At 39.3% G+C, this 17,486-nt stretch overlaps 1 protein-coding gene across 2 annotated transcripts in view; it reads left to right on the top strand.

The window, feature by feature from the left end:
* LOC141544528 (collagen alpha-4(VI) chain-like) overlaps positions 1-17,486 on the top strand; it is a 99,016-nt gene that overhangs the window by 33,605 nt on the left and 47,925 nt on the right. For both annotated transcript variants that reach the window (XM_074270825.1, XM_074270826.1), the window contains 10 exons: positions 6-581; positions 3,890-4,224; positions 4,848-4,926; positions 5,418-5,563; positions 6,464-6,556; positions 8,972-9,025; positions 11,476-11,547; positions 12,086-12,112; positions 14,884-14,928; positions 15,047-15,100. In XM_074270825.1, the coding sequence (XP_074126926.1) occupies positions 6-581; positions 3,890-4,224; positions 4,848-4,926; positions 5,418-5,563; positions 6,464-6,556; positions 8,972-9,025; positions 11,476-11,547; positions 12,086-12,112; positions 14,884-14,928; positions 15,047-15,100 (1,481 nt within the window). The remainder of the gene's footprint in view (positions 1-5; positions 582-3,889; positions 4,225-4,847; positions 4,927-5,417; positions 5,564-6,463; positions 6,557-8,971; positions 9,026-11,475; positions 11,548-12,085; positions 12,113-14,883; positions 14,929-15,046; positions 15,101-17,486) is intronic.

Here is a 17,486-nt window from a genome sequence, read left to right on the forward strand (position 1 = left end):
TCCAGTTTGTGGCCATCAGCAGATAGACCTTGTGTTCCTGATTGACGGATCCTTGAGCATCCATCCCCGGAACTTCACTGCTATGAAGACCTTTATGAAGCAAGTAGTAAGCAGTTTCACCATTGGCAAGGATAAGGTGCGCATTGGGGTCGCTCAATACAGCACTGATCCTAAGAAAGAATTCTACCTCAATGCTTTCTACTCTGGTGCCGAAATCAGTGACCACATTGACAAGATTACTCAGCTGAGAAGTAAAACGTACACCGGGAAAGGACTGAAGTTTGTCAAGAGTTTTTTTGAACCTGCCAATGGGAGCCGGAAGAACCTCAATGTGTTACAGAGCCTAGTAGTCATTACTGATGGGATGTCCAATGATTCGGTCGTGGAAGCAGCGAACGACTTGAGAAATGAGAAAATCAACATTTTTGCCATCGGTATTGGAGTCATCAATCTCTTTGAACTTCAGGCCATTGCTGGCGACGGGAAGAGGGTCTTTGTGGTGGGAGACTTTGGACAACTGGGCTTTATCGAGAGGAGGGTTGTCAGTGAGCTCTGTGCACCCAGCGACATTATTAATCCTGGTGAGTGACTACTGGATGTGTGCTGTTCATAATTCACATTTCCATGATGACTCCAGACAAAAGAAGAGGTATTTATTGAATGGAGTAGAAATAATCTCAGAGAGATTCATTACCTAAAGAAAGGCAAGGAAGTAGATGAGGGTTAGATGGAAATTCAATAAATAGGAGGTCTCTGGGATCTTGTCAATGGAGTCAGGAAGATTCAGCTCTTTCCTCTGACCATGAATTGAGACTACAAGTTCCAGAGGAGCTGCCAGTAGATTCTGGTGGAGAGATTTTCTATATTATGCATTTTCTATACCAGTGAAATCACAGGATGGTATGAGAAAAAAAGTCAACTTTATGTAGAACCCTGATCTAGGGTTCTAGCTACATTAATGAAACTGTGGACTCATTTTCTGCTTTCTTTCTTCTGCAATAGTTCAAACTAGTCTTCTTTTGATTAACAGCTTTTATACAGTACTTCAGGTTCATAGGCATCTAGATTTAGAACCAAAAAGGATCTTGGAGACCATTTAGTCCAATGTACTATATAGATAAGGAAAACAGAGGCTTAGAAAGGTAAACAAGATTGAGGTTAAAAAGATAAACAAATGAATAAAAAGGACTTAATTATATAAGGTATTAATATCCTATACTCCTAAGGCAAAATAAAAAGATAATCATGATTAAGTTAATGGAGACCAAAAAATAAAGGAAGCCCAACCCCAAAGAATCATAGTTAGATTGTCAGCACCTATCAAATACATCAGTTTGCATTGCCTACAAAGACAAAGCCTAAAAATCCATTTTATGATAAAAGCTTGAGGATTTTCTTTTCTTTTTGACTCCATATTTTCTCCAGATCTTAGACACTGGGAAGGTTCCCTTGACTAACATACAAATTAGATTTATCTGATTTTAAAAGCACATAAATCTTTATAGTTAATATGACTATCATACATCAATCTAACCATTTATAAAATATGTTTATATCAATCTAACCATTACAAAGTATACTTACTTTGTAAGAAAAAAATCATGTTTAAGGCTTTATATTAACACAGTAGGAAATCTTCCCAGGACACTTATTAGCATGAAACATAATTATTGCCTCAGTGAAATTATTTTCAAAGAATCTTGGGAAGCAAATATTCTCAGAAATCTAGTTTCTTGGTACCAATTGATGTATAGTCTCTGTAGGGCTAAGCTATTTCCCCAGGTTTATCATTAAGGACCCCACTTTAAGTTAAGTTCAGCTATTCCAGAAACTGGTGGAATGTAGAGACTTCTTTTAATGTGAAGCCAAAATTTTCCTAGGTTGGCGTTCTGTGTTGTTAGAACACTGTGAAATAATTGAGAGCCACAAATTCAATATCTTCTTTTCAAATGTAAAAGACACAGCACTATCAGGGACTTGAAAACTCAGACTGACTGCCTCACTGTTTATAGAGGCCACATAATATATTGGAAGAGCAGTAGGGACCCAGTGTAAGATTCTGACTGGAATCTTGTTTCTGTTCCTTATTGATTCTGTGACCTTGGGCAAAGCCTGTCACCTCTCAGTTTCCTGAGCTATAAAATGGGGACAATAATATTAGTAGTGTCTACTTCACAGACCTGTTGGAAAGGGTCAAATGAGCTAATCCACTTAAAATTCAAGGCAAAACTTCCAGTTTAGTGTAGTCAGCTGCGATTAGTTGGTGATTGTTACAAAAAATTATTAATTGCATAATTTCTATAGTGCCTTCCAATTTTTCATTATACACATATGAATAAATGCTTTTGTTTCAGCTACCCCAAATTCAGATAACATGTTGCTAACAAAAGAGCCAGTGATGGCTATTTTAATGCCCTTCACATCAATTATAGCAGCAGGTTCATCCCCATTTTACAGATAAGAAAACTCAGACTCAGAGCTAAAGTCATTTGTCCAAGGACCCATAGTTAATAATGAAGTGATAAGTACTTGAATAAGATCTGATTCTAAACCTGATATGTTAGAAATTTGTAACCAGAATTGAATTAATAATAGGCTAGAATAAAAAGGTTATAAAATAACTTCAACAAAAAATGGATTTTTAAGGAAAATGTATCTATATTTTAATATTTAATATATTTATTATTATATAATATATAAATAATAAACAAAATATATTTAAACACAACCATACGCAAATTATGTCAAAAGGCAGTTATTAAATGCCTACTATGTGTGTGAGACAGTGAGGATACAAAAAAGGCAAAAGCTGTCCTTGCTGTCAGTGAACTCCTGACCTAAAATAATCTGCCAACAGCTGTGTACAAACAAGATATATACAGGATGACTTGGAAGAATACAAGTGTTTCATGGTTATATGTACATGGAACAGGATCTCAGCAGCCTCCCTGTGAATTTTGAGTAGAGAACAGAAACTTTTAAAAAATCTGTTATCCAAGAGTATATGTTCTCAATTCATAGACACGAGTGATGATTAAACATCTCTGAAAGATAAATGACTAGCTGTCACAGACTCTGCAGTAAGCATGGCTGGGTCTCAGCTACTCTTGAATACTTGATAGTTTTTTTGACCTTTCTAATGTTCATGAGAACACTAAACAAAAATGAGAACAGATTAAAATTTCCCACATTCATCATCATCATCTCCATTTTTATATTAACAGTACTCCACTTATTTTCTCCAGAAGCATCATTGTTTAATTTTCTCTTGTGTCTGCAATCTTTCTTTTCTGGGTCAGAAGTGAATGGCTGAGGCTTTTTTAGTGTGATTCCCTCTCGGGGCCAGAGAACTGGAACGCTTCTGAATGCTGACTTTTCTTTGCATGATCTGACTCCTATTGGAGCCAGGTAGGAGGTGACAGAGCAACGAATCATTAAAATTATTTCTAGGAAATGGCTCAGCTACGGCTAAGAGATGCTCTGAGGCTCATAGAACCCCACCAGTTCATAAACGTGCCCATTTGTGCTAGTGAAAAATCAGCTTTTCCAGAAACATGTTTCTCTGTCTCTAATGGTCATTTTACAAGTTTTCCCTTGGTCCGTTTTGTTGGATGATATAATGAGATCTCAAGCCAAGAAGGTTCAGGATCTAGCATTGCCTCTTATTCATATTTGTGGCTCTGAATGCCCCAGACATGCCACGAAGTAGAGTAAGGACTTGTTGTCCACATAGGGTGAAGTCCTTATGGGCCTGAGTTACAGCTGGGTCCGAGAGGCCGGGGAAACTCCATACAGGGTGAAGTCCTTAAGGGCCTGAGTCTGATAGGCCAGGGCTTCACACAGGGTGAAATCCTTACACTTGCTTGTTGCTGGTCTTCCCCCCACACAGAGTGCACTGTGGACATCTCAGTGGGACTGGACACTTCCACTTCTGCCCATCAGGTGCAGCAGCGGCTGCAGCACCTGCTGCCAGGCGTGATGCAAAGCCTGACCGGGCTGGCCAATGTCAGCTGTGGGGCCCGTACCCCGCTCAACATAAGGCTGCGCTACCATGTGCCCACCCCCGATGGCCGGTCCCAGTTCGACTCAGGGTTTGAGAAGTACAGCAAAGGGATCATCCAGAAGTTCTTTGACCAGCACGAGCTGATGAGCAACTCTATGAATGTGGCTTTTGTGCAGTCCCTTGGGGAGAAGGCTCTCAGCTTGACTTCTGCTAAAGTGAAGGTAAGGGCTGCATTTGGAACCCAAACTCCCACCGTGCAAATATACTTTTGCTCTCACAGTATTCCCATGCACACCTTCGTTTTTAGGCAGTGGAGTCCCCATATTTAATGCTATTTTAAAGCAGTCTAGTGGAGTAGTCAGAAGGCCGGCCTGTGAATCAGAAAAACCTGACACATCCTGACTTGGTAACCCTAGGTAATCTCACTATAACTTGAAGAATAGGACCTCTCTCCACTGAAGACGGGGCGCGGGGGGGTCTTTATTGGCCATTCCCTACACCAATGAAATCACAGGTCTAGTATAAAAATGAAAATGCCTATTTCCAATTTTCTTCATTGTTGGAAATTTCATATTCATATTCTGCTCTCACATATTCTAGAATAAGGACTGATAAGGAGATTCCTATTTGTCTGGATTTGTCACAAATTCCCCCTAAGTATAAGTTGAGTGACTTTAGAAGGGACATTGTTCTGTAGGAAGGGTTCGGAGTGGAGGTTATTGCAGATGGAGAGACAATCTCCTATAAAGTGATTTCTAAGTTCACATAGGTGGTTAAGAAGGATGGTGGACTCTTGATACTTGTGCATCACATTTTTGACAGATGCTTTTTTTTTGAATAACAGGTTCTCTTAGTGTTTACAGATGGATTGGATGATGATTTGGAAAGACTAAAAGAAACTTCGACATTCCTTCGTCTCAAAGGTATGGTCCAATATTAATACCACGGCATCATACAGTGTTTTGTAATGGATAGAGAGCTGGTATTAGGGGTCAGGAAGACTGGGATTCAAATGCAACCTTTGGTGCTTACCAGCTTTGTGGCAATGGGAAGACCACCAAACCTCTCTGAGTCTGTTTCCTCATCTGGAAAATGGGACTAAAAAGACCTGTAACCCTGCAGGCTGTTATAGAGCTCTAGTGAGATACTGTTTGTCAAATGCTCTACAAGCCTCATAACACAACATAAATATGGGCCTATCACTATGTCTCATTGGAGACGTTACCTACTTTCTGATTTCTAGGCTGCCCCATCCTGTTTCTATTGGTCTTAAAGCCTCCCATGGAGCTGTTTGAGGCTGATGCACTGACAAGCAAATGAAAGTTACTGAATGAGTATGAAAGGGATGAGTGGGATGAAGAACGCCTGTTAAATCCCCCTTGTAAAAAAATATTTTAATGTTTTTCCTTGGAAGGTCTTCACGCACTTGTATTAGTTGGCTTGCAAAGTGGGCAGAAGTTAGAAGAACTTCAAGATATTGAATTTGGCCGAGGATTTGGTTATAAACAACCTCTGAGTATCACAATGCAAGCTCTTCCAAGTCTTTTGCTGAGACAACTTGTAAGTTGTTTTGTACATTCACATCCTCCCACGTTGGAACCCATTATTTTTTTTGGTTGAAGCTTTTTATTTACAAGATATATGCATGGATAATTTTCCCAACACTGACCCTTGCATAACCTTTTGTTCCAAAATTTCCCCTCCTTCCTCCCCCACCTCCTCCCTTAGCTGGCAGGTAGTCCAATACATGTTAAATATTGTTGAAATATGTGTTAAATCCAATATATGTGTACATATTTATACAGTTATCTTGCTGCACAAGAAAAATCAGATCAAGAAGAAAGAAAAAGAAAAACTGAGAAAACAAAATGCAAGCAAATAACAGACAGTGAGAATGCTGTGTTGTGGTCCATACTCTGTTCCCACAGTTTTCTCTTTGGGTATAGATGGCTCTCTTCATCACTGAGCAATTGGAATTGGTTTGAATCATCTCATTGTTGAAGAGAGCCACGTCTGTCATAATTGATCATCATATAGTATTGTTGTTGAAATATATAATCATCTCCTGATTCTGCTCATTTCACTCAGCATCAGTTCATAAAAGGCTTTCCAGGCCTTTCTGAAATCATCCTGCTGGTCATTTCTTATGCAGTCATTCTCCAATTGATGGACATCCATTCATTTTCCAGCTTCTAGCCACTATGAAAAGGGCTGCCACAAACATTCTTGCACATACAGGTCCCTTTCCCTTCTTTAAGATCTCTTTGGGATATAAGCCCAGTAGTAAGACTGCTGGATCAAAGGGTGTGCACAGTTTGATAACTCTTTGAGCATAGTTCCAAATTACTCTCGAACCCATTAATTTAAAAAATTGGATCTTAAGTTTTTTTCTTTTAAAACTTTATACCAAATGTCAAAATTAAAATGTATTTTTCTTTTTATGTGGATTTTATTTTCTAGGACACAGTTGTAGAAAGAGAATGCTGCAAGGTCAATTGCAAATTTTGGGGGGAATCTGGTATTTCAGGAGAACGAGGGGGCGATGGAAGGAAGGTAAGAGGCTTTATCAATGTTTTCCCCTTACAAGAAGCATTTCTTACTGACTTTTGTCTGGTTATTGAAATAGAAAATAGGGGGGGGGGCAGCTAGGTGGTGCAGTGGATAGAGCACCAGCCCTCAATTCAGGAGGACCCGAGTTCAAATGTGGTCTCAGACACTTAACACTTCCTAGCTGTGTGACCCTGGGCAAGTCACTTAACCCCAGCCTCAGGAAAAAAAAAAAGAAAGAAATAGAAAGTAGGACCAGGGCTTAACTCTAAATTGTTGGGGCATTGAGGTGACAGCATAAATTCTGCTCCAGTTATAATTTGTCTCGTCAGCAGGAGGTTGTGTGGTTCAGTGGGCCGCCAATGAATTTAGACAGCTGACATTGGAGTCATTGAACATCCAGTTTTTTGGATTTAGTTTCTTCATTTGCAAAAGGAGAGGGTTGAATTTTCAATTCAAATTTAATCTGACAAACATTTATTAAACTTTTATTATGTGCTAAGTGCAGAGGATTCAAATTAAGGCAAGCAAGATAGCACCTCCAGGAGTTTACATTTTAACAGGTAAAAATGCACATAAAGAGAGCTGGAAGGGAATGGATTGTTATCCTTCCTCCCCCAGAAACCCCTAGAGATAATCCAGAGAGTCCAGTGGAATCTGGAAGTGAGTATAAGGCCAGGCTTTGTCAAGGATGAAATGGACATGATGGCCTACTTGGAGTCCAGGGCAGACTACAGGGTTTGTAATAAATTTGATAGCCACATGTCCCCCAGTGAGAACTATTCTTTCTGCCACTCAGCTGACTTGATTTTGACATACAGGCTTGAATTTTTTATGGAAAAAAAAAACACTTTTGTTATCATTTAGTGGTTCCCCATTGCAAGGCATTATGCTACCAAGATTGTAAGTGTTTCTAAGACATAGCTCCTGCCCCAAGAATCTAACAACAGTTGTAAAGTTTTCACTTAGTCACAAAATGTCTTTTATGCCACGTCTAACTAATACTATACACTGGCAATTTTTTATATCACTAGACTGCGATAACCCAGGATGTCTCTGCTAAGTCTGCTAATTTACAATTTTTCTACTTTCCCTTTGCTTATTTCTGTGATTTAGTGATAAGAAATTCCCTTGTCCAATGCCATTAAGGAAATAGGTTTCACCTGAGCTGGCTTCAGTACTGCCATCTGGTTTTCATAACGAATGGGTTTAATTATTATGGCAGCTATGTAAACCTAGATCAGTATCAAAAATCTAAGATCTACCTCTTATTAGTTTTAGAACTAGATTTTCTCATTTAGTTGTCTATAATCAGCATCTCAAGATTAGAAAATCAAGCCTGGGAATTACTAAAAATGTTTTCTTGCTGGCCACAGACATTTAAACAAGGGTGAAGAGGCAAGTCCAGAAAGTGCAACGAACTTAACCATATCTGCCCTCTGTTTTGTAGGACTTAGTGATCAGTTATTGGCATGCTTGTCAGGAGTAGAAGATTGCTCACGGGTCATTTTAACTTGATTTAAACATTTTTTCCAAAATGGCTTTTACTGATATCTTTACTTCATTTCCCCCCAAACCTTCCCACTACCCATTTCCTCACTTATTATCAGAGCTATCCCTTGTAACAAAACTTTTTTTTTTTAAAAAGAACTACTGAGCAAAAATAACCCAACATATACATGTCTCACATGATATATATGAAATATCCCATTCCCATAGTCCTTCACTTCTTTTTTTTATTTTATTTTATTTTTTTTCCTTCACTTCTATAAAAAGGGAGAGAGGTATATATTCTCATCTCTTCTTCAGAACCAAGACTGTTCATTATCATTACATAGCATTCAGTTTAATTTTGGGGGGGGATTCTTTTCATTTGCATGTTTATAACATAAATGTTGACTTACAGTTATTTTGAAGGTCCTTCTGACTACAAGTTAGCATTTCAAAATTGTTCATTTCAGTGGTATGTATGAAGGGGATAAACATAATACATAACATAACATAACAGGAAGGGCAAAGGGCAAATAAAACTTAATATCTGAGATATACAGAAAAAATCAACAACCTTTCATTACCTTGGATGAGAAAAAGTTAGTTTGTGATGCATCATCATTATTACAATTATTAAAATGGGCATCTATCTTCAGGAGAGAATTTATCTTTAATCCTTTACTCCTAAACTAAGGAATAGCCCTACAATGATACAATTATTACGCAAGCTTAGAAAAGAGGAATAGATTTAAGTTTGTGTCTAAAGAAAGAAGTATTCAGGTTTCTTTGATCAATTCTAATCTAGGAAAGTGTATTATTATGTCATTTCAGGAAACTAGCCACAATTTCATCAGTTTGAATTAACAACAGAATTGAGGAACGATGCTAAATGAATTTTACTTTAAGAATTAAAGTCTATTTTGTTTTCAGGGAGAGACAGGTCTTAATGGGATGCCTGGCTATCCTGGTGATGAAGGTGGACCTGTAAGTAATAAATCTTAATTTGATACAGAAGAACAGTGTTGAAAATGCTCCAATGGCTGTTTACCATACTGAACCAAGGTCATTCCAATGACCCTTCACTATACTTTTCAAAGAATTTCATTTTGTTGATTAAAATAAGTATAAATTATATACATTCCTTTTAAGTTTTTAATCAGGTAGACTAATGAGAGATTCAGGAAGTAAAACTGCAGTTATTTTGGTGTGGTCTTTTATAATGAGCCTAAAAGTAATCTGTGTTGAGTTGTGTGCATGTAGCTGGAAGATTTTAATGTGGAGGGTGGAGCCTTCATTAGAGAACAAGGGCTTAAAAACTTTGAAAAGAATCACAAAGTAATATTTCTCCAATTATATATACTCTCGTAGTGGTAAGGAGCCATAGAAGCTTTGTAGTCCTATTAGTATCTGAACAGAATGGGAGAGAATACCTCCAAATTAGTCATTCATCCTTCGCTTAAAAATCATCCAGGAAAGGAAACTTACTCCCTCCTGTGGCAGCCCGTTCCATTTTTGGATGGTGCCGATTGTTAGGCCTCTTTTGCTTACTTGGGGCTGGTCTGTCTCCATCCAGAAAAAAAGCTAACTATGGCCATTCATATTCTTTTAAAAAATGTATGGAATAAAATAAACATTTCCATAACAGTACAGTAAAAATGATTGCATATGGAACTGTGAGTCTATTATGTACAATTTGCTACTAAGTTTTTCCCCTTTTTTCTTTGTTTCTTTTTTCCCTTCCTCCCTCCCTCCCTCCCTCATTTCCTTCCTTCCTTCCTTCCTTCCTTCCTTCCTTCCTTCCTTCCTTCCTTCCTTCCTTCCTTCCTTCCTTCCTTCCTTCCTCCCTCCCTCCCTCCCTCCTTCCCTTCCTTCCTTCCTTCCTTCCTTCCTTCCTTCCTTCCTTCCTTCCTTCCTTCCTTCCTTCCTTCCTTCCTTCCTTCCTTCCTTCCTTCCTTCCTTCCTTCTTCCCTCCCTCCCTCATTTCCTTCCTCCCTTCCTTCCTTCCTTCCTTCCTTCCTTCCTTCCTTCCTTCCTTCCTTCCTTCCTTCCTTCCTTCCTTCCTCCCTCCCTCCCTCCCTCCCTCCCTCCCTCCGTCCCTCCCTCCCTTCCTTCCTTCCTTCCTTCCTTCCTTCCTTCCTTCCTTCCTTCTTTCCTTCCTTCCTTCCTTCCTTCCTTCTTTCCTTCCTTCCTTCCTTCCTTCCTTCCTTCCTTCCTTCCTTCCTTCCTTCCTTCCTCCCTCCCTCCCTCCCTCCCTCCCTCCCTCCCTTCCTCCCTCCCTTCCTTCCTTCCTTCCTTCCTTCCTTCCTTCCTTCCTTCCTTCCTCCCTCCCTCCCTCCCTCATTTCCTTCCTTCCTTCCTTCCTTCCTTCCTTCCTTCCTTCCTTCCTTCCTCCCTCCCTCCCTCCCTCCCTTCCTTCCTTCCTTCCTTCCTTCCTTCCTTCCTTCCTTCCTTCCTTCCTTCCTTCCTTCCTCCCTCCCTCCCTCCCTCCCTCCCTCCCTTCCTTCTTTCCTTCCTTCCTTCCTTCCTTCCTTCCTTCCTTCCTTCCTTCCTTCCTTCCTTCCTTCCTTCCTTCCTTCCTTCCTTCCTTCCTTCCTCCCTCCCTCCCTCCCTCATTTCCTTCCTTCCTCCCTCCCTTCCTTCCTTCCTTCCTTCCTTCCTTCCTTCCTTCCTTCCTTCCTTCCTTCCTTCCTTCCTTCCTTCCTTCCTTCCTTCCTTCCTTCCTTCCTTCCTTCCTTCCTTCCTTCCTTCCTTCCTTCCTTCCTTCTCTACTTCCTGATTAATTCCCTAGTAATGAACTCAAGTCTCCCCTTCTGGTGGGATAATTAAGAAACTGAAGTAAATGGACTAACCTTTTCACGTCTTGTCATCTTAGCAAAATTAATGAAATGAATCAATTAGTTTAGCGATAGAGATAAGATGGCATAGTTGTAAAAAGTACTTGATTAAGAAACAAGACACCTGGATTCTAGTCCTGCCTCCTTGGGTCTCAGTTTCCTCACTAAAATGGCTATATGAGAAGATTTGTAAGTTCATTTATAGCACTAAGCATCCTTAATTTTTTTATCTTTCCCTCCTGTCAATCAATTTGCATCTATTAAGCACTACCATATGCTACCCACTATGCTAAGTACTGGGAACACAAAGGAAGGGGAAAAACCCCAAACAAGAAGGCCCTTGCCTTCAAGGAGCTCACAAATAAGTTGGAGCCTGGATGACGGGGGGGACGGCTTAGAAGGAAAGCATAAGCATGAAGGGGGATCCCAAAAGACTGCTTGCAGAGGGTAGGATGTTAGCCGAGATGTGAAGGTGCGGATGAAGAAGACCTTTCTGGGCACAGGGGACAGCCAACCAGAGAAGGTGCACAGTGTCGTGGGAGAGGAATAATTGGCTTGCCTGGCTGTGCAGGAAGAGCCTGAAGTATTTTTATTCCACAGGGGGAACGAGGCCTTACTGGCTTGCCGGGACCTCGTGGTGATGGAGGATGCCCTGGTGTAAGAGGGCTTAAGGTGAGCACTGCCCACGGGGAGGAAGCAGCAGTCATTGTCCTGGTCTCATTTTGCACTTTCTGCACTAGAAATGTCTTCTAACTTCTGAAGTGTTCAGGACGTGACTTGTGAGTGCTGGCTCTTAGCTAAAATTCTATCTTGTGGGGTGTCTACTAAATTGAGTCAGACAGTATCACTATAAGTGGCGTGTCAGGGTCATCAATGTTACCTGAAGATTTCTTTGGCTTCCCCTCCCCCCTACTAACCTACCTAAGAAAAGGCCTTTTTAGTCGACAGCCTTAGATAATACTCCTTACCTGGAGAAGTTCAGATGTCGACTCATGGCATCTTCCTGTCTCATCTTGTTGTATGTTGGCAATAAAGCTTCTCTTCTCAATGATCCAATATCTCTAGAATGTCAATTTCTCTGGGGGAGAAGTTCTAAATTTTTATGTCATATTTATCTTTCTTTATTATAAATAATGCAAATGGTTTAATGAACCTGATATAGTTTTTTCTAGATCTTGTTTTAACAATTTTTTTTCTCTCCAAAATTTAGGGATCAAGAGGGTTTGTAGGAGAAAAGGTGAGTATTTTATTTTCTCCTAAATTGGATATTAATTTTCTATTGAGTAAATGCGATGGGGAATCTTGTCTCTTTTGCTTTGCTTCAATAAAGGAAGATCACACAATTCATGGAAAAACAAAAGAAAGTTTTATTGATGTTGCAGGTCCAGCATTCAGGTCTAATAAATGAATATATGGTGATATATATACGCATTTTCCAAGGAAATGGTATATGGTAGAATTTGAATGTTTCCAGCTTTGATTAAATCATCCCCATGATGATTTAACTCAAGTGGGGGTTTGAACTTTTTTTCTAAGGTTCTGAGTAGTGGGGTGAGGATCAGATAGGGATTGGCTTTGAGAGAGTCAGTTGTTGGATCCAGGGTAGTGGGGTAGATGTTGGCAAATCTGGGAGTAGCCATGCGTACCTGCTAATCCAGAGGCAGAAACTGGGCAGGAAGCCCGAATTTGCCACAGGTCTGTGAGAGTTGATTAACATATCCTATCTAGTAAGTAGAACATACAAGCATCGCATGGTTTTATAACTGTATAGTTCATTAACCATGGTCTAAAAATCTCTCCTTCAGCATATGGGCAACAAATACATTGAGTTAACTATGTATGTGTTTCCAACCTAGAATATAGTACACAGTAAATGTCTGTGGAGTTTGATGATGATGATGATGATGATGATGATGATGATGATGATGATATCATTGGTAGAAGGGACATTTACCAGGAAAGCTGAAGTGTCAGTAAGAGTCTAACCAAAAGGATCTAAATCCTCAGATAGGTGATAGGATGTTGACCTGTGATTTCTTTAGTATAGGGGAATCCCAAGTGAGGGAACTCCATCTACCAATGCAGGTGAGTACTTCCTCTGCAATTTATAGTCTTAGAGATTTGTTCAGAACACAGCTACGGAGTGAGTAAGTCTCAGAGTAAGAACCAAACCCAGGACTTCCTCTCTCCAAGGTCAACTTCTTATCCACTAGGGCCATTTTGTCTTAGCTATCTGCATAACCCTATTGGAAACAGAAAATGTGCAAAGTTTCTCTGAAGACTTTATAAACTAGAAATTAACAGCTCCCTTGTGCCGTGGGACTTTGGCATATTGTACAGGGAAAATGTGCAAAGAAAGGATGTCCTCAATGCACTGGTCACCCCAGGAGAAGGAAGACAATGATGGAATCTGCCAAATACTTATCCTATACCAATATTTTTCCTCCTTATTTAATGCTTCAACCATGCTGAGATCAATAATCTGAAGCTCCTCCCTTGTAGGGTGGTTGTCAGGAAATGTGCAAACTTTTTAGGGCTAAATGGGAGTTATTGTTGCCTAAGAAGGAATCCAAGAACAAGTTGCTATTCTTGTTTCACTCTTGTATACTTAATGGTTTTAGATTTTGGGGCAAATAAGAAAATGATCTTTGAATGGGAAAAGGTAATTGCGTAACAGTATTGAAATGGAAGCTCATCTTCTATAAACTCGCTGAAAGTTTTATTGGAACACATCCATTAGTAGACAGGATAGGAATGATATATGTCTCAATATGTGCCCCATTAAAAATTCTACTAGATAACTGTATTTGAAAATGTTTCTTTCTATGTAGTTTACAGATTCTGTATTCTGTATGTTGAGATCCACTGAAATTATTGTCCTTAAATTTGTATGAACAGTTTTTATGTCCAGAGTTAAACGTTGTCATTATCATTGTCATCTCATTCTTCTTATATTACTATTACTATTGCCCCTACTAGTCCAAAACTATGATCCCTGGAAATCGCCTTAGAGATCTAAAAGCAAGACCGTTGAACCATTGATGTGACCAAAAGTTAAAGTGAAATTTGTCCTACTGGTAGAGAGAGACCACAATAATGAATAAACAAGAGTGAAAGTTTTCTTGATGAGAGACTCATAGTAATTACTGTGTCTTTATGTGTTCTGGAAAATGGGCACTTTTGCTCATATTAATCATGAGTGCCCACACTGGTCTGTTAGTAAGGAGATAGGGACCACTTATAGGAGATATGGGTTGCTGGGTAAACACCACTAGCCTGCTGAGACTTTCATTCGGTTCATTTCACTGTCTAGTCTTTTATTCCAATACCTCTGTGTTTTTTGGCCACCTTGTCTGTCTCCAAGACACAGCACACCGCTTCCTGAGGATTTTATATCCTTTTCTAAATTCTGGGGAAGAGGAAGGAGAAGACACACTCTTTTGTGCACATCAAAGCTCTCTCTTGGTGATTGTTAATTCTCCAACTCCTATTCAGCAGCTGATTTCCTGAGCATGTATTAGGAAGATTAGCACATAGGATTGGGGAGAAAAAGTAGTAAAAAGAAATCATTTGGCAAAAGAAGAGAGTCCTTGGTATTCAAACAACCAGTTGAGTATTATTTGTTATTTTGTGAAATTTATTGTTGTGACAACTGCCTAAGAGCAAATCATTACTATTTGATATATTTTAAAACACTTCCCTGAACTCTCCACACTATTGGCTGCTCCTGTGCCTTTGGTCATGATTTAAGAATAAAACATTGTTATTTTCTTTTCTTCCTAACTTTGACAGTATTCCTTCTTAAAAGCATTGATTTGCATAAGATGGCTAAACCAAGCTCTATCAAATTTTGAAAAGTCCAGAGGAATTAGTTCTACTTTAGGAGTCAAGAAAAAGTTTTTCATTACCAGAATCCCACTCTCCCCTCAAAAAGGTCTTTTTAGAATGTGCTTGATTTTATCTTGGTACAGTTGTGCTGACATCCTGACTGGTTTCTCTTTATCACAGGGCAACCGGGGTGACAATGGATTGGATGCGTTTAATGGAGAAGAGGTATAAGAATATATCCAATCATTGAAGGAATGGAAAAGACTCACTAATATAGTTTATGGGATAAGAATAGTTCCATGCCTTTATTTTTCTTTTCCTTTTCTTTACCCCTGAAATATAGGGTGAACCTGGCAGTTCTGGAATCTCTGGAGAAAAAGGAAATGCTGGACTTCAGGTAAAGTGTGGTATAACTTTGCTCTCAGAGGGTGAACTTGTGCCAAGTGTGACAAGTTCTGCTTGGTGGTAGAGGCTATCAGTGGCATAACTTGAGATCCTGAGGCAGGACTCAGTTAAAGACCTTGATGGCACTGAGGAGAAGCTGAGTTGCTTCTCCCTCTAAAGATGATGAATTGAGTGACTTCAGAAAAATCACTTAATCTTCTGGTTATCATCATATCATACCCCTACTCTGCAAGAAAGCCTTAAGAACAGCTCTGTCTCTGACACATCGAAGATGTGTGGCCAGCCATACTTACTTGCTCCCCAGGCAACACTCCAAGAACTTACTTTAGAGATTGCTATCAATCTGAAGGAGTAGAGGGGATTTCCATTTTGGGAAGTCCCTCTGCCAATGAAGTCAAAGGTAAGGTCATATTCATGTGTACATGTACACTTGTCTATATATGTATACATTAATGTATATGTATGCAATGTGTCTCTAAGAATCTATAAAGTATACATATGTAATATATGTATGAATTATACATACTGTCTAGCATATTTTGTCTCCTAGGTTCCCCTATTAAAAGAATAAAAGTTCTTAACTCTTTGGCAATCTGGAAAGCTTATAGATCTTTAAAAATTTATATATATATATATATATTATAGATACATATAATATATATATACACACACATAAACACATAAGAATACAAAGTTATCTATTTATATTGGAATACAGTTATCAAAAAAAAAAGTTCACAGTCTCCAGATTAAGAACTACTGACAGAATGCCTTTGTCTATTTATCTACCTATATTTCTTCTTACTATTTCAGTGGTTTTGTGTTCATGGATTTGTAATTTAACTAATGTGGGTACTTTCTTTTTGATAGGAAGCAGATAGTTTTCAAGAGCTACTCTGCCCCCAGAATTCATTAGAAAGCCTAGTGATTGGCCCCTTCTAAACGTCATGTGGTTGGTCCTCAGTTGACTGACTTACCGTACTTAGTGGATTCACATTTGGAGCATTTCCAACTTGACAGAATCTATTCAAGCTTATTCTCTGCTGGCCCAGCCTTTGAGATCCCAGTATTAATGTCGTGCTACAATGAAGCATCATAATAAAAACTTTACAAATGGAGACATTATTAATCTTTTTTCCCAACTAGCATATTGTAAGCCAGGTCTCTGCAAATGTGCAGAGGAAAACTATAATCATTTTGTAATTATAGGTAGAAGAATACTTTAGAGCCTGAACCTTCTTTGAATTTCTTAGGATACTATGATCTTTCTCCTGTACGTTGTCATTTTCTAACTTATGTTCTTTAACTGCAATTGAGATCACTGACCCCACTGTGCGATTGGAGAGACCTTCTCTCCCCAGGCCTTTGTCTGTCTCCAGACAGACAATATAATTTTGAGATTATCTCAATATAATCTTGAGAGAACACTTTGTCATTTCTCTAGGACTTAACTTCCTTGCCAGTGTAGGTCTCATGTGCTTTTTAATCATATCTCTAGGCAAGGTGATCAGTTCCCTGGCATTGGAAATATTGTCCCCATTGAGCCTGGAATGGACACCTCTGAATATTGAAGTTTCTGACTGGTCTCTTGTTAGGAACTTCTCATACAGTCTCCAGCCTGAATTCAGAAGTACTTCTGTGCTCAGTGGCTATGAGAACCACATTAGTAGTTCAGGTTATAGTAAACTTGATATCTTTACTTATTTGGGAGTCATAGTCTATAACTGACTTTCAGCTGCATGATTTCAGAATTCTGCTGCTTTTGCTGCATTCAATATATTTTTGTCCCTGATCTCACTCTTTTTTCCTGTCATTCAGATTAGACTTGTGATCATATCAGCCAAGTGGCCAAATCTCTGGGTGTGAGAAAGCCAACCCAAATAATCCCTTAGGTTCTCCGAGCCATTCTGTGCTTCCATCCTCGTCTTATTGTTGGCTGGCTTAACTCTTGCCTACAAGTGGCCAACTAGCATCTTCATGGCACAGATCCAGCATGTCCACCATGACTCATGGTCCAGAGTACCCCGAGAGCAGTAGGAATTCTATCTTATCTATTGAGAGCGCCCTAAGAGAACTTCCAAAGGATCACTTGTTTGAAAGAGGTTCCTTCCAACCTCCTTTCCACAAAGGCTATTTGTACCTGACATATTATAAACATGTGATATTATATCATAAAAGGTAATTCACACCAGACAAAGAGAGGCCTGAATTGATGTTAGAGTGTGTTCTAGCAAGTGTAGGACTGTTGAATCTGGTGGCAGTGGAGCTACCGTGATGTGAGAGCTACCGTGATGTGAGTACTTCCGTGATGGTGGTCACCTCCTGCAGGTTTGGATTTATTCTGTATCTCCAAACTGATGCTACCAAATCTTAGAGAA

Source organism: Sminthopsis crassicaudata, chromosome 5 (genome assembly GCF_048593235.1).
Source record: "Sminthopsis crassicaudata isolate SCR6 chromosome 5, ASM4859323v1, whole genome shotgun sequence".
NCBI classification, from domain to species: domain Eukaryota; kingdom Metazoa; phylum Chordata; class Mammalia; order Dasyuromorphia; family Dasyuridae; genus Sminthopsis; species Sminthopsis crassicaudata.